Source organism: Ambystoma mexicanum, chromosome 11 (assembly GCF_040938575.1).
Source record: "Ambystoma mexicanum isolate Mex_15411 chromosome 11, UKY_AmexF1_1, whole genome shotgun sequence".
NCBI classification, from domain to species: Eukaryota; Metazoa; Chordata; class Amphibia; order Caudata; family Ambystomatidae; genus Ambystoma; species Ambystoma mexicanum.
In genome coordinates, this window is record NC_090934.1 from 81,677,195 (window position 1) to 81,694,767 (window position 17,573).

The 17,573-nt window shown below is 49.3% G+C and overlaps 1 protein-coding gene across 1 annotated transcript; it reads right to left on the minus strand.

The window, feature by feature from the left end:
- Positions 1 to 539: 539 nt before the first annotated feature.
- LOC138504924 (autotransporter adhesin BpaC-like) lies at positions 540 to 10,892 on the minus strand. Its single transcript, XM_069625323.1, has 5 exons — positions 10,693 to 10,892; positions 8,532 to 10,031; positions 4,988 to 5,983; positions 3,560 to 4,937; positions 540 to 656 (listed from the first exon to the last, which is right to left on the minus strand). Exons 1-5 carry the CDS (start codon positions 10,890 to 10,892, stop codon positions 540 to 542), a joined length of 4,191 nt encoding a protein of 1,396 aa, XP_069481424.1.
- Between the last annotated feature and the right edge of the window lie 6,681 nt (positions 10,893 to 17,573).

The following is a 17,573-nucleotide window of genomic DNA, read 5'->3' on the forward strand; positions in this document are numbered from 1 at the left end:
TTGGTGGATGTCATCTTCTAAGCCCTGAGTGGTCCCTTTAAAAGAAGGCCAAATCCCCCGAATGAAAGTCCATGGCCCCGTTCTCTGTTGCACTCAGGGCATTTTGCGGGTGATCCACCAACACCCCGAGCTCCCCCGACTCCACATCCTCAGCCCTGGCAACAGAAGCCATCCTAGCATTCCTGTCAGATTCTGCGCTGGTATGTGGGCAAGGAGAGACATTCTCTCCACAAGGAGCGTTGAGCACTTTTTCCGCTGTCCCCTCCTTGTCCCCTGTTGTCTCATGACACATTCCGAGGTTGTCCAGAGAAAGAGCCGTGCTGGCAGTAACCGTCACGTCAATATAAAAAGGACAGGAACTCAGGTCAGGGCTAACACACTTGTGAACAGGAGGGTCACCATCCACAGGGCTCCGACCAGTACAAGCAATGTCAAAAGCATACGCATTGGCAGAGGTCACGCCATCTCCTTCCATAATCACCTCTTGCCCCAGCCGACAAACATCCTTAAGGAGCATAGTGAGGTGAGGGGGTAGGACCTCATGGGGATTCCGGGTAGACGGCTCGTCTCCCATGTAGAGCACAGGGACTCGCTCCAATCGCCTCCTGCCGCAGCGAGGTTGTTTTGCTGCAGAGCTCCTCCTCCTCACAGTAGAGCTAGTGGAAAGACAAGTACTGCCGTTACTGCTACTGATACTGGAGCTTAATGAATAGGCCTTGTCTTCTGGTCTTGGACCACATGTGCGGAGACCATGATTTTATCTATTCTGTCCTTTCATTTAGTGCTATGCGATTCAATTATGCTGGGTGCTATTCCTGTCCTTTGCCTCTGGAGACTTGGTTGCTCCATCTTGCATATGCGTTTTGCATCTTTAATTTTACAATACTTGGCACTCGCAAATAATCCACCATTTGCTTAATCTAAGAGAAGTATGTCTTACGCACATGGCTTATCCTCGTCGACTCCATTTGTGCCTTGCAGTTGCTTCTTGCAGCAATATCCTTGATCCTGAGCCAAGCAAATATCCTTTCTTCTTACACAGATCTGTACTCCAGTGCCTGCCTGTTCTGCAGCCTGGGTCTTTCTCCTCGAGGCTTCTCACTTACCATTATACGATGCCGACATCCATTTTCTCTATATGGCTGCTTTACTTGCGTTATATTTCTTACTTCTATGGTTTTTCTTCATCTTCGTATATATGTTAGTTCGTCACTTCAGTCACATCTTCATTCTTTCGATATCCGTGTATCAGTTCAGTGCATCCGCGTATCTTCTCTTCATGATGTCACTTTGCATCTGTCAGACTTTACTCATAGTCCTTCCATGTGCAGTGGTGGCTGCAGACTTCCTTCTACCACACAGTTTGTGGGTACATTTGATACGGCTGTCTCAGTGCATAACGTCTCTCCTATCTTCGATGTGGTATTGGAATGGTACCAGGTGCCGTGCATGATATGATATGATATAAGTCATTTATAACGTGCCTGTACACAAGTGCTTTCTTGCTGTTCTTCCAGTATGCCGGAAGTGAGGGGTTGGGCTCCATACACCAGGACCAAAGCAAACACGGGACAATATACAAGGAAGAACCGACAATAAACCTACTCAACACCCCAGAGATCACCCGAAAACAAACTAACTACTCCTTCTCGTCTCCACACCCTCACACCTCTCACAAACTGCACACGCCCAAAGGGCTAGTGAAACAACCCACCAAAAACCTTGCAAACAGTAAAACCCTCTCTAATCATACTACAAACCCAATACCTACAAACAACATAGACACTGGACGCCATCCTTACGGACGCAACAAGTCCAGTGTACATAAAGCACATCCAGAAAACTCACACACACAGACGCCAATTCTTCCAGGTTCTGCAAGCGTCAACAGATGCGCGCACACTCTATCCTAGCCCACTCTCCCTCAATAACCAACCCTACACACTTTTCTTACAGAGCCATGTGAGCGCCTGGAAGCCATGCAAATGGTAGCGCGTGGGGTATAACATACACCTTAAAATCCATTCAGAATAACTGGATTCATGCAGTGGCTTCAGACAGGTTAAACGAGAAGCTGAAGGGTATGTGGTTGGTTCAGGTGATGGTGGATGAAGCAGGGGAGTGTTGGCCCCATGAGCAAGTCGCTGAACTTGTGAGATGCTGTGACCAGTCTCTGGAAATCCATGAGACTCTAATATCCCTCCAGCAAACGGAGAGACTGGATTCTGCACCCCTTATGGCTGTACGTCAGAAGAGTGCGATGGGACTGTGGAAATGAAGGGGTTCACCGGGGAGTCCAGGCTCCTGTAAAGGGCTGTCGTCCACACGATGCACCTTGCGTGCACTCCTAGGCCCACAGCCTGAACCTTGTGTTGGAGGATTCCATGCCGAGCTCGAGGGCTGCGCTCTCTTTCTTTGGGAGTTTGGAAACGTTGTACACTTTCATTCAAGGTCATACACTGCTAGAAAAGGTACTAAAGTTACTCGGGCAGCCAGTTCTTGCACTAAAAAAGTCTTAAAGAAATGGAGGCTACCACAACGTGCAGCCAAATAACCATTCAAGCAGGAGGCTTATGAAAAGCCCTGCAGTCTTTTCACACTGTGTTCTGGTTGGGTAGCTAAGGCCACTTTAGAAACCCATAAAGAAAGCGAGAAAGGGACTGCAGAGGGCCAGACAGGATCTCTATTCTGCCAATCCTTCCATAAACAGTCTACAGGCTGCCACCCGGGGCCTGCGGGGGGGAGGGAGGGCTACCATCACTCCTTTACAGAGCCGGAGAAGGAGTGTGCTGCAGAGCACACCCAAGGGCCAGGAATCAGAAACGGAAAAGTGAGTGTCGAGATTGATGGCAACCCGGCTGACAAACACGCCTTCTGTAAAGCAGCACGTGAGGAAGGACCAGAAAGAGGTGCTGGCAACACACTGTCCAGATTAAATGACCGTTTCTCTCAGGATAGTGCTTCTTTGCTCAGTGGAGTTGCACATGTCCCGCCACAGCGGGGTGCTTCAAGAAGTCAGGGCCTCAGGAGAGCTGCAGACTTCTGCAAGGTTTCCCGCGCTGGACCAGCGACTGAGATGATGATGATGATGATGATGAGACAGGCTGGCATATTTCAGGAGACTCTCTGATCTACTGCAGAACTTCCTGCATGCCTGAATCAACCACCTGCTACCACCTACAGTGCCATCACTACTGCTTACAGTGCCATCACTCCCGCCTACAGTGTCATCACTACTGCTTACAGTGCCATCACTCCCGCTTACAGTGCCATCACTCCCGCCTACAGTGTCATCACTACTGCTTACAGTGCCATCACTCCCGCTTACAGTGCCATCACTCCCGCTTACAGTGCCATCATTCACGCTTACAGTGCCATCACTCTCGCTTACAGTGCCATCATTCACGCTTTCAGTGCCATCACTACCGCATACAGTGCCATCACTCCTGCTTACAGTGCCATCATTCACGCTTACAGTGCCATCACTCCCGCTTACAGTGCCATCATTCACGCTTACAGTGCCATCACTCCCGCTGACAGTGCCATCACTCCCGCTTACAGTACCATCATTCCCGCTTACAGTGCCATCACTCCCGCTTACAGTGCCATCAATACTGCTTTTAGTGCCATCACTGCCAATTACAGAGCCATCACTACCGTATACAGTGCCATCACTCCCGCTTACAGTGCCATCACTCCTGCTTACAGTACCATAATTCCCGCTTACAGCGCCATCACTCCCGCTTACAGCGCCATCACTCCCGCTTACAGTGCCATCACTACCGTGTATAGTGCCATCACTGCCAATTACAGTGCCATCACTACCGTATACAGTGCCATCACTACCGCTTATAGTGCCATCACTGCCAATTACAGTGCCATGACTACCGCATACAGTGCCATCACTACCGCTTACAGTGCCATCACTACCACTCACAGTGCCATCACTACCGCTTAGAGTATCATCACTGCCAATTACAGTGCCATCACTACTGCATACAGTGCCATCACTACTGCTTACAGTGCCATCACTCCCGCTTACAGTGCCATCACTGCCGCTTATAGTGCCATCACTGCCAATTACAGTGCCATCACTACCGTATATAGTGCCATCACTACCGCTTATAGTGCCATCACTGCCAATTACAGTGCCATGACTACCGCATACAGTGCCATCACTACCGCTTACAGTGCCACCACTACCACTCACAGTGCCATCACTACCGCTTAGAGTATCATCACTGCCAATTACAGTGCCATCACTACTGCATACAGTGCCATCACTACTGCTTACAGTGCCATCACTACCGCTCACAGTGCCATCACTACCGCTTACAGTGCCATCACTACCACATACAGTGCCATCACTCCCGCTTACAGGGCCATCACTGCCGCATACAGTGCCATCACTGCCGCATACAGTGCCATCACTCCCGCTTACAGTGCCATCACTGCCAATTACAGTGCCATCACTACCGTATACAGTGCCATCACTACCGCTTACAGTGCCATCACTGCCAATTACAGTGCCATCACTGCCAATTACAGTGCCATCACTCCCGCTTACAGCACCATCACTCCCTCTTACAGGGCCATCACTCCCGCTTACAGTTCCAGCACTCCCGCTTGCAGTGCCATCACTGCCAATTACAGTGCCATCACTACCGCTTATAGTGCCATCGCTACCGCATACAGTGCCATCACTACCACATACAGTGCCATCACTACCGCTTACAGTACCATCACTACCACTCACAGTGCCATCACTACCGCTTACAGTGCCATCACTACCGCATACAGTGCCATCACTGCAAATTACAGTGCCATCACTCCCGCTTACAGTGCCATCACTCCCGCTTACAGGACCATCACTCCCGCTTACAGTGCCATCACTCCCGCTTACAGTGCCATCACTGCCAATTACAGTGCCATCACTCCTGCTTACAGTGCCATCACTCCCGCTTACAGGACAAGCACTCCTGCTTACAGGCCATCACTCCTGCTTACAGTGCCATCACTACCGCTTATAGTGCCATCCCTCCTGCTTACAGTGCCATCACTGCCGCTTACAGTACCAACACTCCTGCTTACAGTGCCATCACTCCTGCTTACAGTGCCATCACTACCGCATACAGTGCCATCACTCCCGCCTACGGTGCCATCACTACCGCTTACAGTACCATCACTTACAGTACCAACACTACTGTTTACAGTGCCATCACTCCTGCTTACAGTGCCATCACTACCGCATACAGTGCCATCACTCCTGTTTACAGTGCCATCACTACCACTTACAGTGCCATCAATACCGTTGACAGTGCCATCACAACCGCATACAGTGCCATCACTCCCGCTTACAGTGCCATCACTCCCACCTACAGTGTGATCACTCCTGCTTACAGTGCCATCACTCCCACTCACAGTGCCATCACTATCACTATCGCTTACAATGCCATCATTACCGTTTGCAGTGCCATCACTGCCAATTACAGTGCCATCACTACCGTATACAGTGCCATCATTCCCGCTTACAGTGCCATCACTCCCACTTACAGTACCATCATTCCCGCTTACAGCACCATCATTCCAGCTTACAGCGCCATCACTCCCGCTTACAGTGCCATCACTACCGCTTATAGTGCCATCACTGCCAATTACAGTGCCATCACTACCGTATACAGTGCCATCACTACCGCTTACAATGCCATCACTGCTAATTACAGTGCCATGACTATCGCATACAGTGCCATCACTATCGCTTACAGTGCCATCACTACCACTTACAGTGCCATCACTACCGCTTAGAGTATCATCACTGCCAATTACAGTGCAATCACTACCGCATACAGTGCCATCACTATCGCTCACAGTGCCATCACTACCACTCACAGTGCCATCACTACCGCATACAGTGCCATCACTACTGCATACAGTGCCACCACTCCCGCTTACAGTGCCATCACTGCTAATTACAGTGCCATCACTACCGCATAAAGTGCCATCAGTCCCACTTACAGTGCCATCACTCCCGCTTACAGACCATCACTCCCGCTTACAGTGCCATCACTCCCACTTACAGTACCATCACTGCCAATTACAGTGCCATCACTACCGTATACAGTGCCATCACTACTGCTTACAGTGCCATCACTGCCAATTACAGTGCCATTACTACCGCACACAGTGCCATCACTACCGCTTACAGTGCCATCACTACCACTCACAGTGCCATCACTACCACTTAGAGTGTCATCACTGCCAATTACAGTGCCATCACTACCACGTACAGTGCCATCACTGCCAATTACAGGCCATGACTTCCGCTTACAGTGCCATCACTACCGCTTACAGTGCCATCACTGCCAATTACAGTGCCATGACTACCGCATACAGTGCCATCACTACCGCTTACAGTTCCATCACTACCACTCACAGTGCCATCACTACCGCTTAGAGTATCATCGCTGCCAATTACAGTGACATCACTCCCGCTTACAGTGCCATCACTACCAATTACAGTGCCATCACTACCGCATACAGTGCCATCACTCCCGCTTACAGTGCCATCACTCGCGCTTACAGGACCATCACTCCCGCTTACAGTGCCATCACTCCCACTTACAGTGCCATCACTGCCAATTACAGTGCCATCACTACCGTATACAGTGCCATCACTACTGCTTACAGTGGCATCACTGCCAATTACAGTGCCATCACTACCGCATACAGTGCCATCACTCCCGCTTACAGTGCCATCACTCCCACTTACAGTACCATCACGGCCAATTACAGTGCCATCACTACCGTATACAGTGCCATCACTACCGCTTACAGTGCCATCACTGCCAATTACAGTGCCATAACTACCGCACACAGTGCCATCACTACCGCTTACAGTGCCATGACTACCACTCACAGTGCCATCACTACCACTTAGAGTGTCATCACTGCCAATTACAGTGCCATAACTAGCACGTACAGTGCCATCACTGCCAATTACAGGCCATGACTTCTGCTTACAGTGCCATCACTACCGCTTACAGTGCCATCACTGCCAATTACAGTGCCATGACGACCGCATACAGTGCCATCACTACCGCTTACAGTGCCATCACTACCACTCACAGTGCCATCACTACCGCTTAGAGTATCATCGCTGCCAAATACAGTGCCATCACTACCGCATACAGTGCCATCACTACTGCTTACAGTGCCATCCCTACCACTCACAGTGCCATAACTACCGCTTATAGTGCCATCACTCCCGCATACAGTGCCATCACTCCCGCTTACAGTGCCATCACTGCCAATTACAGTACCATCACTACCGCATACAGTGCCATCACTCCCGCTTACAGTGCCATCACTCCCGCTTACAGTGCCATCACTCCCACTTACAGTGCCATCACTGCCAATTACAGTGCCATCACTACCGTATACAGTGCCATCACTACTGCTTACAGTGGCATCACTGCCAATTACAGTGCCATCACTACCGCATACAGTGCCATCACTACCGCTTACAGTGCAATCACTACCACTTAGAGTGTCATCACTGCCAATTACAGTGCCATCACTACCGCATACAGTGCCATCACTACTGCTTACAGTGCCATCACTACCACTCACAGTGCCATCACTACCGCTTACAGTGCCATCACTACTGCATACAGTGCCATCACTCCCGCTTACAGTGCCATCACTGCAAATTACAGTGCCATCACTACCGCATACAGTGCCATCACTCCTGCTTACAGTGCCATCACTCCCGCTTACAGTGCCATCTCTCCCGCTTACAGTGCCCTCACTCCCGCTTACAGAGCCATCACTGCCAATTACAGTGCCATCACTACCGCATACAATGCCATCACTCCCGCTTACAGTGCCATCACTCCCGCTTACAGGACCAGCACTCCCGCTTACAGTGCCATCACTCCTGCTTACAGTGCCATCACTACCGCTTATAGTGCCATCACTCCTGCTTACAGTGCCATCACTGCCGCTTACAGTACCAACACTCCTGCTTACAGTGCCATCACTCCTGCTTACAGTGCCATCACAACCGCATACAATGCCATCACTCCCACCTACGGTGCCATCACTACCGCTTACAGTACCATCACCTACAGTACCAACACTACTGCTTACAGTGCCATCACTCCTGCTTACAGTGCCATCACTACCGCATACAGTGTTATCACTCCCGCTACAGTCCCATCCCTACCACTGACAGTGCCATCACTCCCGCTTACAGTGCCATCACTATCACTATCGCTTACAGTGCCATCAATACCGCTTACAGTCCCATCACTCCCGCTTACAATGCCATCACTACCGCTTACAGTGCCATCACTCCCGCTTACAGTACCATCACTACCACTTACAGTGCCATCACTACCACTTACAGTGCCATCACTCCCGCTTACAGTGCCATCACTACCACTTACAGTGTCATTACTCCTGCTTACAGTGCCATCAATGCCGGTTACAGTTTCATCACTACCGCGTACAGTGCCATAACTACCGCTTACAGTGCCATCACTATCCTTACAGTTTCATCACTACCGCTTACAGTCTCATCGCTACTATTTACAGGGCCATCGCTACTGCTTACAGTGTCATCATTCCCACCTACAGTGCCATTACTACCGCTTACAGTGTCATCACTCCCAGCTACAGTGTCATCACTACCACTTACAGTGCCATCAGTACCGCTTACAGTTTCTTCATCACTACCGCTTACAGTGCCATCACTACCGCTTACAGTGCCCTCACTCCCGCTTACAGTGCCCTCACTCCCGCTTACAGAGCCATCACTGCCAATTACAGTGCCATCACTACCGCATACAGTGCCATCACTCCCGCTTACAGGACCAGCACTCCCGCTTACAGTGCCATCACTCCTGCTTACAGTGCCATCACTACCGCTTATGGTGCCATCACTCCTGCTTACAGTGCCATCACTGCCGCTTACAGTACCAACACTCTTGCTTACAGTGCCATCACTCCTGCTTACAGTGTCATCACAACCGCTTACAGTGCCATCACTCCTGCCTACGGTGCTATCACTACCGCTTACAGTACCATCACTTACAGTACCAACACTACTGCTTACAGTGCCATCACTCCTGCTTACAGTGCCATCACTACCGCATACAGTGCCATCACTCCTGTTTACAGTGCCATCACTACCACTTACAGCGTCATCAATACCGTTTACAGTGCCATCACTACCGCATACAGTGCCATCACTCCCGCTTACAGTGCCATCACTCCCACTTACAGTGCCATCACTATCACTATCGCTTACAATGCCATCAATACCGTTTGCAGTGCCATCACTGCCAATTCCAGTGCCATCACTACCGCATACAGTGCCATCACTCCCGCTTACAGGACCATCACTCCTGCTTACAGTGCCATCAATCCCGCTTACAGTGCCATCACTCCCACTTACAGTGCCGTCACCCCCGCATACAGTGCCATCACTCCTGCTTACAGTGCCAACACTCCCGCTTACAGTGCCATCACTCCTGCTTACAGTGCCATCACTCCCGCTTACAGTGCCATCACTATCGCTTATAGTGCCATCACTCCTGCCTACAGTGCCATCACTCCAGCTTACAGTGCCATCACTCCCACTTACAGCACCATCACTATCACTATCGCTTACAGTGCCATCACTACCGCTTACAGTACCATCACTGCTGCTTACAGTACCCTCACTACCTCTTACAGTGCCATCACTACTGCTTACAGTGTCATTACTCCAGCTTACTGTGCCATCACTTCTGCTTACAGTGGCATCACAATTACTATCGCTTACAGTGCCATCACTATCACTATCGCTTACAGTGCCATCACTCCGGCTTACAATGTCATCACTACCGCTTACAGTGCCATCACTCCCGCTTACAGTACCATCACTACCACTTACAGTGCCATCACTACCACTTACAGTGTCATTACTCCTGCTTACAGTGCCATCACTACCACTTACAGTGCCATCAATACCGGTTACAGTTTCATCACTACCGCGTACAGAGCAATAACTAACGCTTACAGTGCCATCACTATGCTTACAGTTTCATCACTACCACTTACAGTCTCATCGCTACTATTTACAGGGCCATCGCTACTGCTTACAGTGTCATCATTCCCACCTACAGTGCCATTACTACCGCTTACAGTGTCATCACTCCCAGCTACAGTGTCATCACTACCACTTACAGTGCCATCAGTACCGCTTGCAGTTTCTTCATCACTACCGCTTACAGTGCCATCACTACTGCTTACAGTGCCATCACTACCCTTACAGTTTCATCACTCCGGCTTACAGTGCCATCACTACCGCTTACAGTGTCATCACTCCTTCTTACAGTGTCATCACTACTGCCACCAGTATCATTACTCCCGCCTACAGTGCCACCCCTCCCGCCTACAGTGCCATCCTGTCTACAGTGTCATCTCTCACTCCTACAGTGCCATCACTACCGCTTACAGTGCCATCACTACCGCTTACAGTCTCTTCACTACCGCTTACAGTTTCAACATTACAGCTTACAGTGTCATCACTCCTGCTTACAGTGCAATCACTACTGCTTAGTGTCATCAGTACCTCTTACAGTGCCATCACTACTGCTTATAGTGTCATCACTACTGCTTACAGTTTTATCACTACCGCATCACTACCTCTTAGTGTCATCAGTGCCGCCTACAGTGCCATCACTACCACTTACAGTGCCATCTCTCCCGCTTACAGTGCCATCACTACCACTTACAGTGCCATCACTACCGCTCACAATGCCATCACTACCGCTCACAGTTCCATCACCATCGCTTACAGTTTCATCACTACTGCTTACTGTGCCATCACTACCACTTAGTGTCATCACTAATGCTTACAGTGCCATCACCACTGCTTACAGTCTCATCACTACCGCTTACAGTGCCATCACAACATTTAAAGTGCCATCACTATGCTTACAGTTTCATCACGTTCACTTACAGTGTCATCACTCCCACTTAAAGTGTCATCACTACTGCTTACAGTGACATCACTACTGCTTACAGTGTCATCACTACTGCCTACAGTGCCATCACTCCCGCTTACAGTGTCATCACTACTGCCTACAGTGCCATCACTCCCGCTTACAGTGCCACTTACAATGCCATCACTCCCGCTTACAGTGCCATCACTACCACTTACAGTGTCATCACTACTGCTTACAGTGTCATCACTCCTGCTTACAGTGCCATCACTCCTGCTTACAGTGCCACTTACAGTGCCATCACTTCCGCTTACAGTGCCATCACTACCACTTACAGTACCATCACTCCCACCTACTGTGCTATCACTTTTGCTAAAAGTGCAATCGCTCCCGCTTACAGTGTCATCACTACTGGGTACAGTACCATCACTACTGCTTACAGTACCATCACTACCGCATACAGTGCCATCACTCCCGCTTACAGTTTCATCACTACCGCTTACAGTGCCATCACTACCGCTGACAATTTGTCACTTCCGCTTACAGGCCATCACTACCCCTTACAGTTTCATCACTTCTGACTACAGTGCCATCACTCCCGCTTACAGTCTCATCACTACTGCTTACAGTTTCATCAATTTCGCTTACAGTGTCATCACTCCTTCTTACAGTGTCATCACTAATGCTTACAGTGTCATCACTCCTGCTTCCAGTGCCATCACTCCTGCGTACAGTTCCATCACTCCTGCTTACAGTCCCATCACTACCACTTACAGTGCCATCACGCCTTCTTACAGTGTCATCACTCCTGCTTACAGTGCCATAATTACCACTTACAGTGCCATCACTCCCGCTTACAGTGCCATCACTCCTGCTTACAGTACCATCACTACCACTTACAGTTTCATCACTACCGCTTACAGTGCCATCACTACCACTTACAGTGTCATTACTCCTGCTTACAGTGCCATCGCTACCACTTACAGTGAAATCAATACCGGTTACAGTTTCATCACTATCGCGTACAGTGCCATAACTACCGCTTACAGTGCCATCGCTACGTTTACAGTTTCATCACTACCGCTTACAGTCTCATCACTACTGTTTGCAGGGCCATCGCTCCTGCTTACAGTGTCATCACTCCCACCTACAGTGCCATTACTCCCGCTTTCAGTCTCATCACTACCGCTTACAGTTTCAACACTAAAGCTTACAGTGTCATCACTCCTGCTTACAGTGCAATCACTACTGCTTAGTGTCATCAGTACCTCTTACATTGCATCACTACTGCTTATAGTGTCATCACTACTGCTTACATTTTCATCACTACCGCATCACTACCTCTTAGTGTCATCAGTGCCCCCTACAGTGCCATCACTACCACTTACAGTCTCATCACTACCGCTTACAGTGCCATCACTACTGCTTAGTGTCATCAGTACCGCTTACAGTTTCATCACTCCCACTTACAGTCCCATCACTACTGCTCACATTGCCATCGTTCCTGCTCGCAGCGCCATCCTCCCACTCGCAGCGCCATCACTCCAACTCACAGTGCCATCACTACCGCTCACAGTGCCATCACTATCGCTTACAGTTTCATCACTACCGCTTACTATGCCATCACTACCACTTGCAATGTCATCACAACTGCTTACAGTGCCATCACCACTGCTGAGTCTCATAACTACCGCTTACAGTGCCATCACAACATTTACAGTGCCATCAGTATGCTTACAGTCCCATTACTACCGCTTACAGTGCCATTACTATCGCTTACAGTGCCATCACAACATTTACAGTGCCATCACTATGCTTACAGTTTCATCACTTTCGCTTACAGTGCCATCACTACCACTTAGTGTCATCAGTACCTCTTACAGTGTCATCACTACTGCTTACAGTTTCATCACTACCGCTTACAGTACCATCACTACCTCTTACAGTGTCATCACTACTGCTTACAGTGTCATCACTACCGCCTACAGTGCCATCACTCCCGCTTACAGTGCCACTTACAGAGCCATCACTCCCGCTTACAGTGCCATCACTACCACTTACAGTGTTATCACTACTGCTTAAAGTGACATCACTCCCGCTTACAGTGTCATCACTCCTGCTTACAGGGCCATCACTCCTGCTTACAGTGCCAATTACAGTGCCATCACTCCCGCTTACAGTGCCATCACTACCACTTACAGTGCCATCACTCCCACCTACAGTGCCATCACTTTCGCTTAAAGTGCAATCACTCCCGCTTACAGTGTCATCACTACTGTTAGGCGGAAACCTGTGCAGTTCCCTCTGGGACCACTGCAAAAGATTTAGGACTACAGGTGTTTGGCAGTCAACCCACTTGGTAGCAGTCTGTACCACACAGATTCACTTGGTAGCTGTGGCTGTGCAGTCAGACTTCCCTCAAGAAGAGTTACGCAGTATGTGGAGTATACAATATAGGGCAATTCTTCACAGTAAGACAAGCAAACACGCAACGAGACTTAGTGTAAAGATATTAAGGTATTTATTTATAACGGAACATCTATGGAAAACATTTAGGCACTATCACGGCAAACACTTCAATCACAATTACTCTACGAAGAGAAAACGATCAATCCCTCTAACAATATTTCGACAAGTCTAGGTTCTACCAGCATCACTTCTTTGCAGACAGAGGTGTATGCCTCAACCTAGATGGCACTCTAATATTAGTTAGGACGGGAGAGAAAGAAAATAAGCAGGTTACGAAATCAACACAGTTCAATACTTCACGGGAAAAATGCAAGGCAAGAAGCCACGAACCACAATAGATCATAAAGTTCAGAGGCCAGGCCCACTGGGAGAGAGGCAAGGCGATATGTCCCAAGAAGTCTCTAGTGGAAATGCGTTCGAGTCTTTGTAGCAAATTGTTATCGGCAGATTGAACCAGTTCAGAACAATACGTGAGAAAGCTTGGAGGCGACCCAACGGAAAGGAGAGGATTAAGACACCTCACTCGAACCGATCGAAAGGGAAGCAAGGCGGACACGGTACCTTGTTTGTGGAGAGACAGCTCCGGCAGGGGCAGTTGTTCCTGGTGGTTGATGCACGTTGGGTCTTTGCCAAGAGTAGAGATGATCTCGTCGTCGAAGAAAAGTGAAGTCCGGTGCACCACCAGGGAAGAGACCAGCCGCGGAGTGCTCCGTCACAAGGCACCACCTTTTGGTCGCGGTACAGGGGTAGTGGCTATCCGGTTGCCAAGGTGCTCTGCACAGGCAATTCGACCACAGCGTCCTGAGGCGAAGAAAAAGCAAAGGGGACTGGTTGTTCCCACCAGTCAGGGGAAGAGACTCTCCGGCAGGGAGATCTCCTCTGTCGTCGGGAAGTGGTGAGTCGGCTCCGCAGGGCTCCACCGGAGGTGTCGTCGTGCAGGTCGGCTCAGCGTTACCCTCATCGGATTCTTAGGTCCTGTGGCGACTTCTGAAGATCCAGTCCCAAAAGCCCTGCTTTTATGCAGAAAATCCCCATTCATTCAGCCTAGCTGTCAATCAACACGTGCTAAGTGGTGAGCGGGGAGGCTCACCACTTGGGCTAATCACTCCAGAGTGCGACCGGAGTTGGCAAGGCAACTTGGTCCAGGGTGCCTAAACCCCCTCCCACACCCCTGTGGTAACCCAGGCAGAATGGCACCACTTTGGAGGGTCTCTGTACAGAGGCCCGCCAAAAGTGGAACAAAGGGCTCAACCTTTGGTTTCGGAGTCACAGAGACGAACACAGACGCGATTTTACAAACCAAGTTCTGGCAGAAAATACCATCCGATAAACTTATTTAAGATAAGTAGACCGGTGGTTTGTTAGAGATTAACGAGAAGAAGTATCAATCTCCAACAATGGGACGAATCCCATAGGGTTATGTTCGGGATCGAACATAACAAGTAGTTTCCACTGCCACCAGCCAAAAATCGACGAGGGGGGACGGGACAGTGCCCCCTCGAGTAACAGATCCAGGAGTAATCGAATTACCCCTACTAGTACGTCCACAATAAGATGGTTTGTACTAGTCCTGTTAGTAAATTTAGGTCTAGTAAAGCCAATGGTGACTTTACATGCCCGGGGAGACAGTAGTCAGTCCCCGGGTATGGAGTCTATGGTGGAGGTCCGCTAGCACGCCCCAGTGTTACGGCACGTAGGGTGCAGTGTAACACACATAGAAAAACATATGAGACCCTATGGAGTAAAAGACCCCATAGCCCATAGAACACATTGACATTCAAGGGAATTAACACACATTCATGTCCAAGAGTGGGAGAAAAAGAGTCTCACTCTTGGCAGGATGGAAAAAACAAACTCCAGAAATCCAGCAAAGCTGCTGGGGGACTCACTAGGTTAGGAAATTCAGCCTAAACAGAGAATTCTCCCTAACACTGCCCCCCCCCCCTCAGACTAAGGGACAGGAGGATTTAATCCACTCCTGGATGAATCTCATACCTCTAGTCGATGACATACATCCTAGAGAGACCATCAGCATTTTGGTGGTGACATCCTGACCTGTGCTCAATGGTGAAATCAAACCCTTGCAGGCAGATCGACCATCTCAATAGTTTTGGGTTTTCCCCTTTCATTTGCATTAACCATCTCAAGGGTTGGTGGTCAGTCTGAATGACAAAAGTAGAACCATACAAGTACGGCCTAAACTTCTTCAGATCCCACACAATAGCAAAGCACTCTCTTTCGATTGTTGCCCACCTTGTTTCAGGACCCTTCAGCTTGCGGCTGATGAAGCAAACGGGGTGCTCCCTACCTTTCCCATCCAGTAGACTGAGTACGGCACCTATCCCTACATTTGAAGCATCTGTCTGCACAATGAAGTGTTGGCGGTAATCAGGAGCTCTGAGTACTGGGGCTTGGCAAAGAGCCTTTTTCAGGTTTTCAAAAGCCTGATTGCACTCCTCGTTCCATTTAACTTTTTTTAGGAAATTTGGGCGAGGAGATGACATTCAGTGGAGAAGCTATGGTCCCATAGTTCTCTATGAAATTCCTGTAATACCCAGTGAGGCCTAGGAAGGCTCTCACTTGGGTTTGAGTAGTAGGTGTTGTCCAATTTTGCACAGCTTCAATCTTACTGAGCAAAGGCCTTATTTCTCCACCTCCTACCTCATGTCCAAGATAGACTACCTTACTCTGTCCAATTTGGCATTTACTCGCCTTTATGGTCAGATTGGCTCGTCCAAGAGCCTGCAAAACATCTCTCCGGTGGGTTACATGTTCTTCCCAGGAATTGCTGAACACTGCGATGTCATCCAAGTATGCCATGCAGAAGTCCTGCATCCCATTCAGAACCTGGTTTACCATCCGTTGAAACGTAGCAGGTGCATTCTTCAATCCGAAAGGCATTACCTTAAACTGGTATAAGCCAACAGTGGTAGAAAATGCAGCTTTCTCCTTGGCATGGTCTGTCAGGGCTATTTGCCAATAGCCTGACGTCAAGTTGAATGTGCTGAGGAACTTGGCGGCGCCAAGTTTATCCACCAACTCATCTGTTCTTGGCAAAGGGTGGGCATCAGTCTTGGTGACTGCATTAAGAGCTCTATAATCCATGCAGAATCTAAGCTCTTTAGATCCGGCCTTTGGTACTAACACAACTGGGCTAGACCATGGACTAGTAGAGGGCTCTATTACCCCGAGATCAAGCATCTTGCTGACCTCACCTTTGATGTGGGTTCATACGTTTTCTGACATTCTGTATCCTCTTCTTTTGACTGGCAGACAGTCACCAGTGAGTATGTCGTGCTGGCCCTAAGGGGTCAAGCCTGGAGAAAGCGAGAACAGAGAGGCAAACTGATTCAACATAGATTTGCACTCTTCTTGTTGCTCGGGTGTCAGATTGGAGGAGAGATTTACTCCTTCAATTTTTTCATCTAAAGGTAAGCCTCTGAGGAGATCCGGAAGAGCTTCACTCTCTTCTTCTTCCTCGGATGACGCTAGAAGCAACGCTCCTACATCAGGTCGTGAGACATACGCTTTGAGGCGGTTGGTGTGGAAGACTGTCGGAGCCTCCTTGGGGTTGCCCAAGTCCACCAGATAGCTAACCTCTCTGAGTTTACCCACAACTCGGAAGGGTCCCATCCACTTATCTTGCAAGGCCATCTGCCTTGTTGGGATCATAACGAGAATGAGCTGGTCTTGAGCGAACTCAACCATGTTAGCCTTTTGATCGTGCCAGTGCTTGATCAATGCTTGTCCAGCTTTCAAGTTATTGCTTGCTTCCGTCATCATGTGCGACATTCTCCTCCGGAGACCTATCACGTAGTCAGTCACTCTGACCGGCTTGGGGGAAGGAGCACTCTCCAACCCCTCCTTAATCAGGGCCAATGGACCACTGACGGGATGACCATAGAGAAGTTCAAAGGGAGAGTAACCTACTCCCTCCTGAGGGACTTCTCTATAAGCAAAGAGAAGGCATGGCAGTAGAAGGTCCCACTTCCGGTTAAGGGGTTCTTCTAAAGCACCTATCATGCTCTTCATGGTTCGGTTGAACCGTTCTACCAACCCATTCGTTTGTGGGTGGTAAGCTGTTGAGAACGTGTAAGTAACTCCACAGGTTTT

Coding starts and splice junctions, on each gene's coding strand:
- LOC138504924 (XM_069625323.1), bottom strand. CDS start 10,892: ATGACACTAAGTGGTAGTGATGGCACAGTAAGCAGTAGTGATGAAACT. Junction 5,984..8,531: donor GTAAGGATAGTGATGGCACT/GTAAGCGGTAGT, acceptor TTTATGCGGTAG/TGATGGCACTGTAATTAGCA. Junction 657..3,559: donor TAAGCGGGAATGATGGTACT/GTAAGCGGGAGT, acceptor TCTTTCCACTAG/CTCTACTGTGAGGAGGAGGA.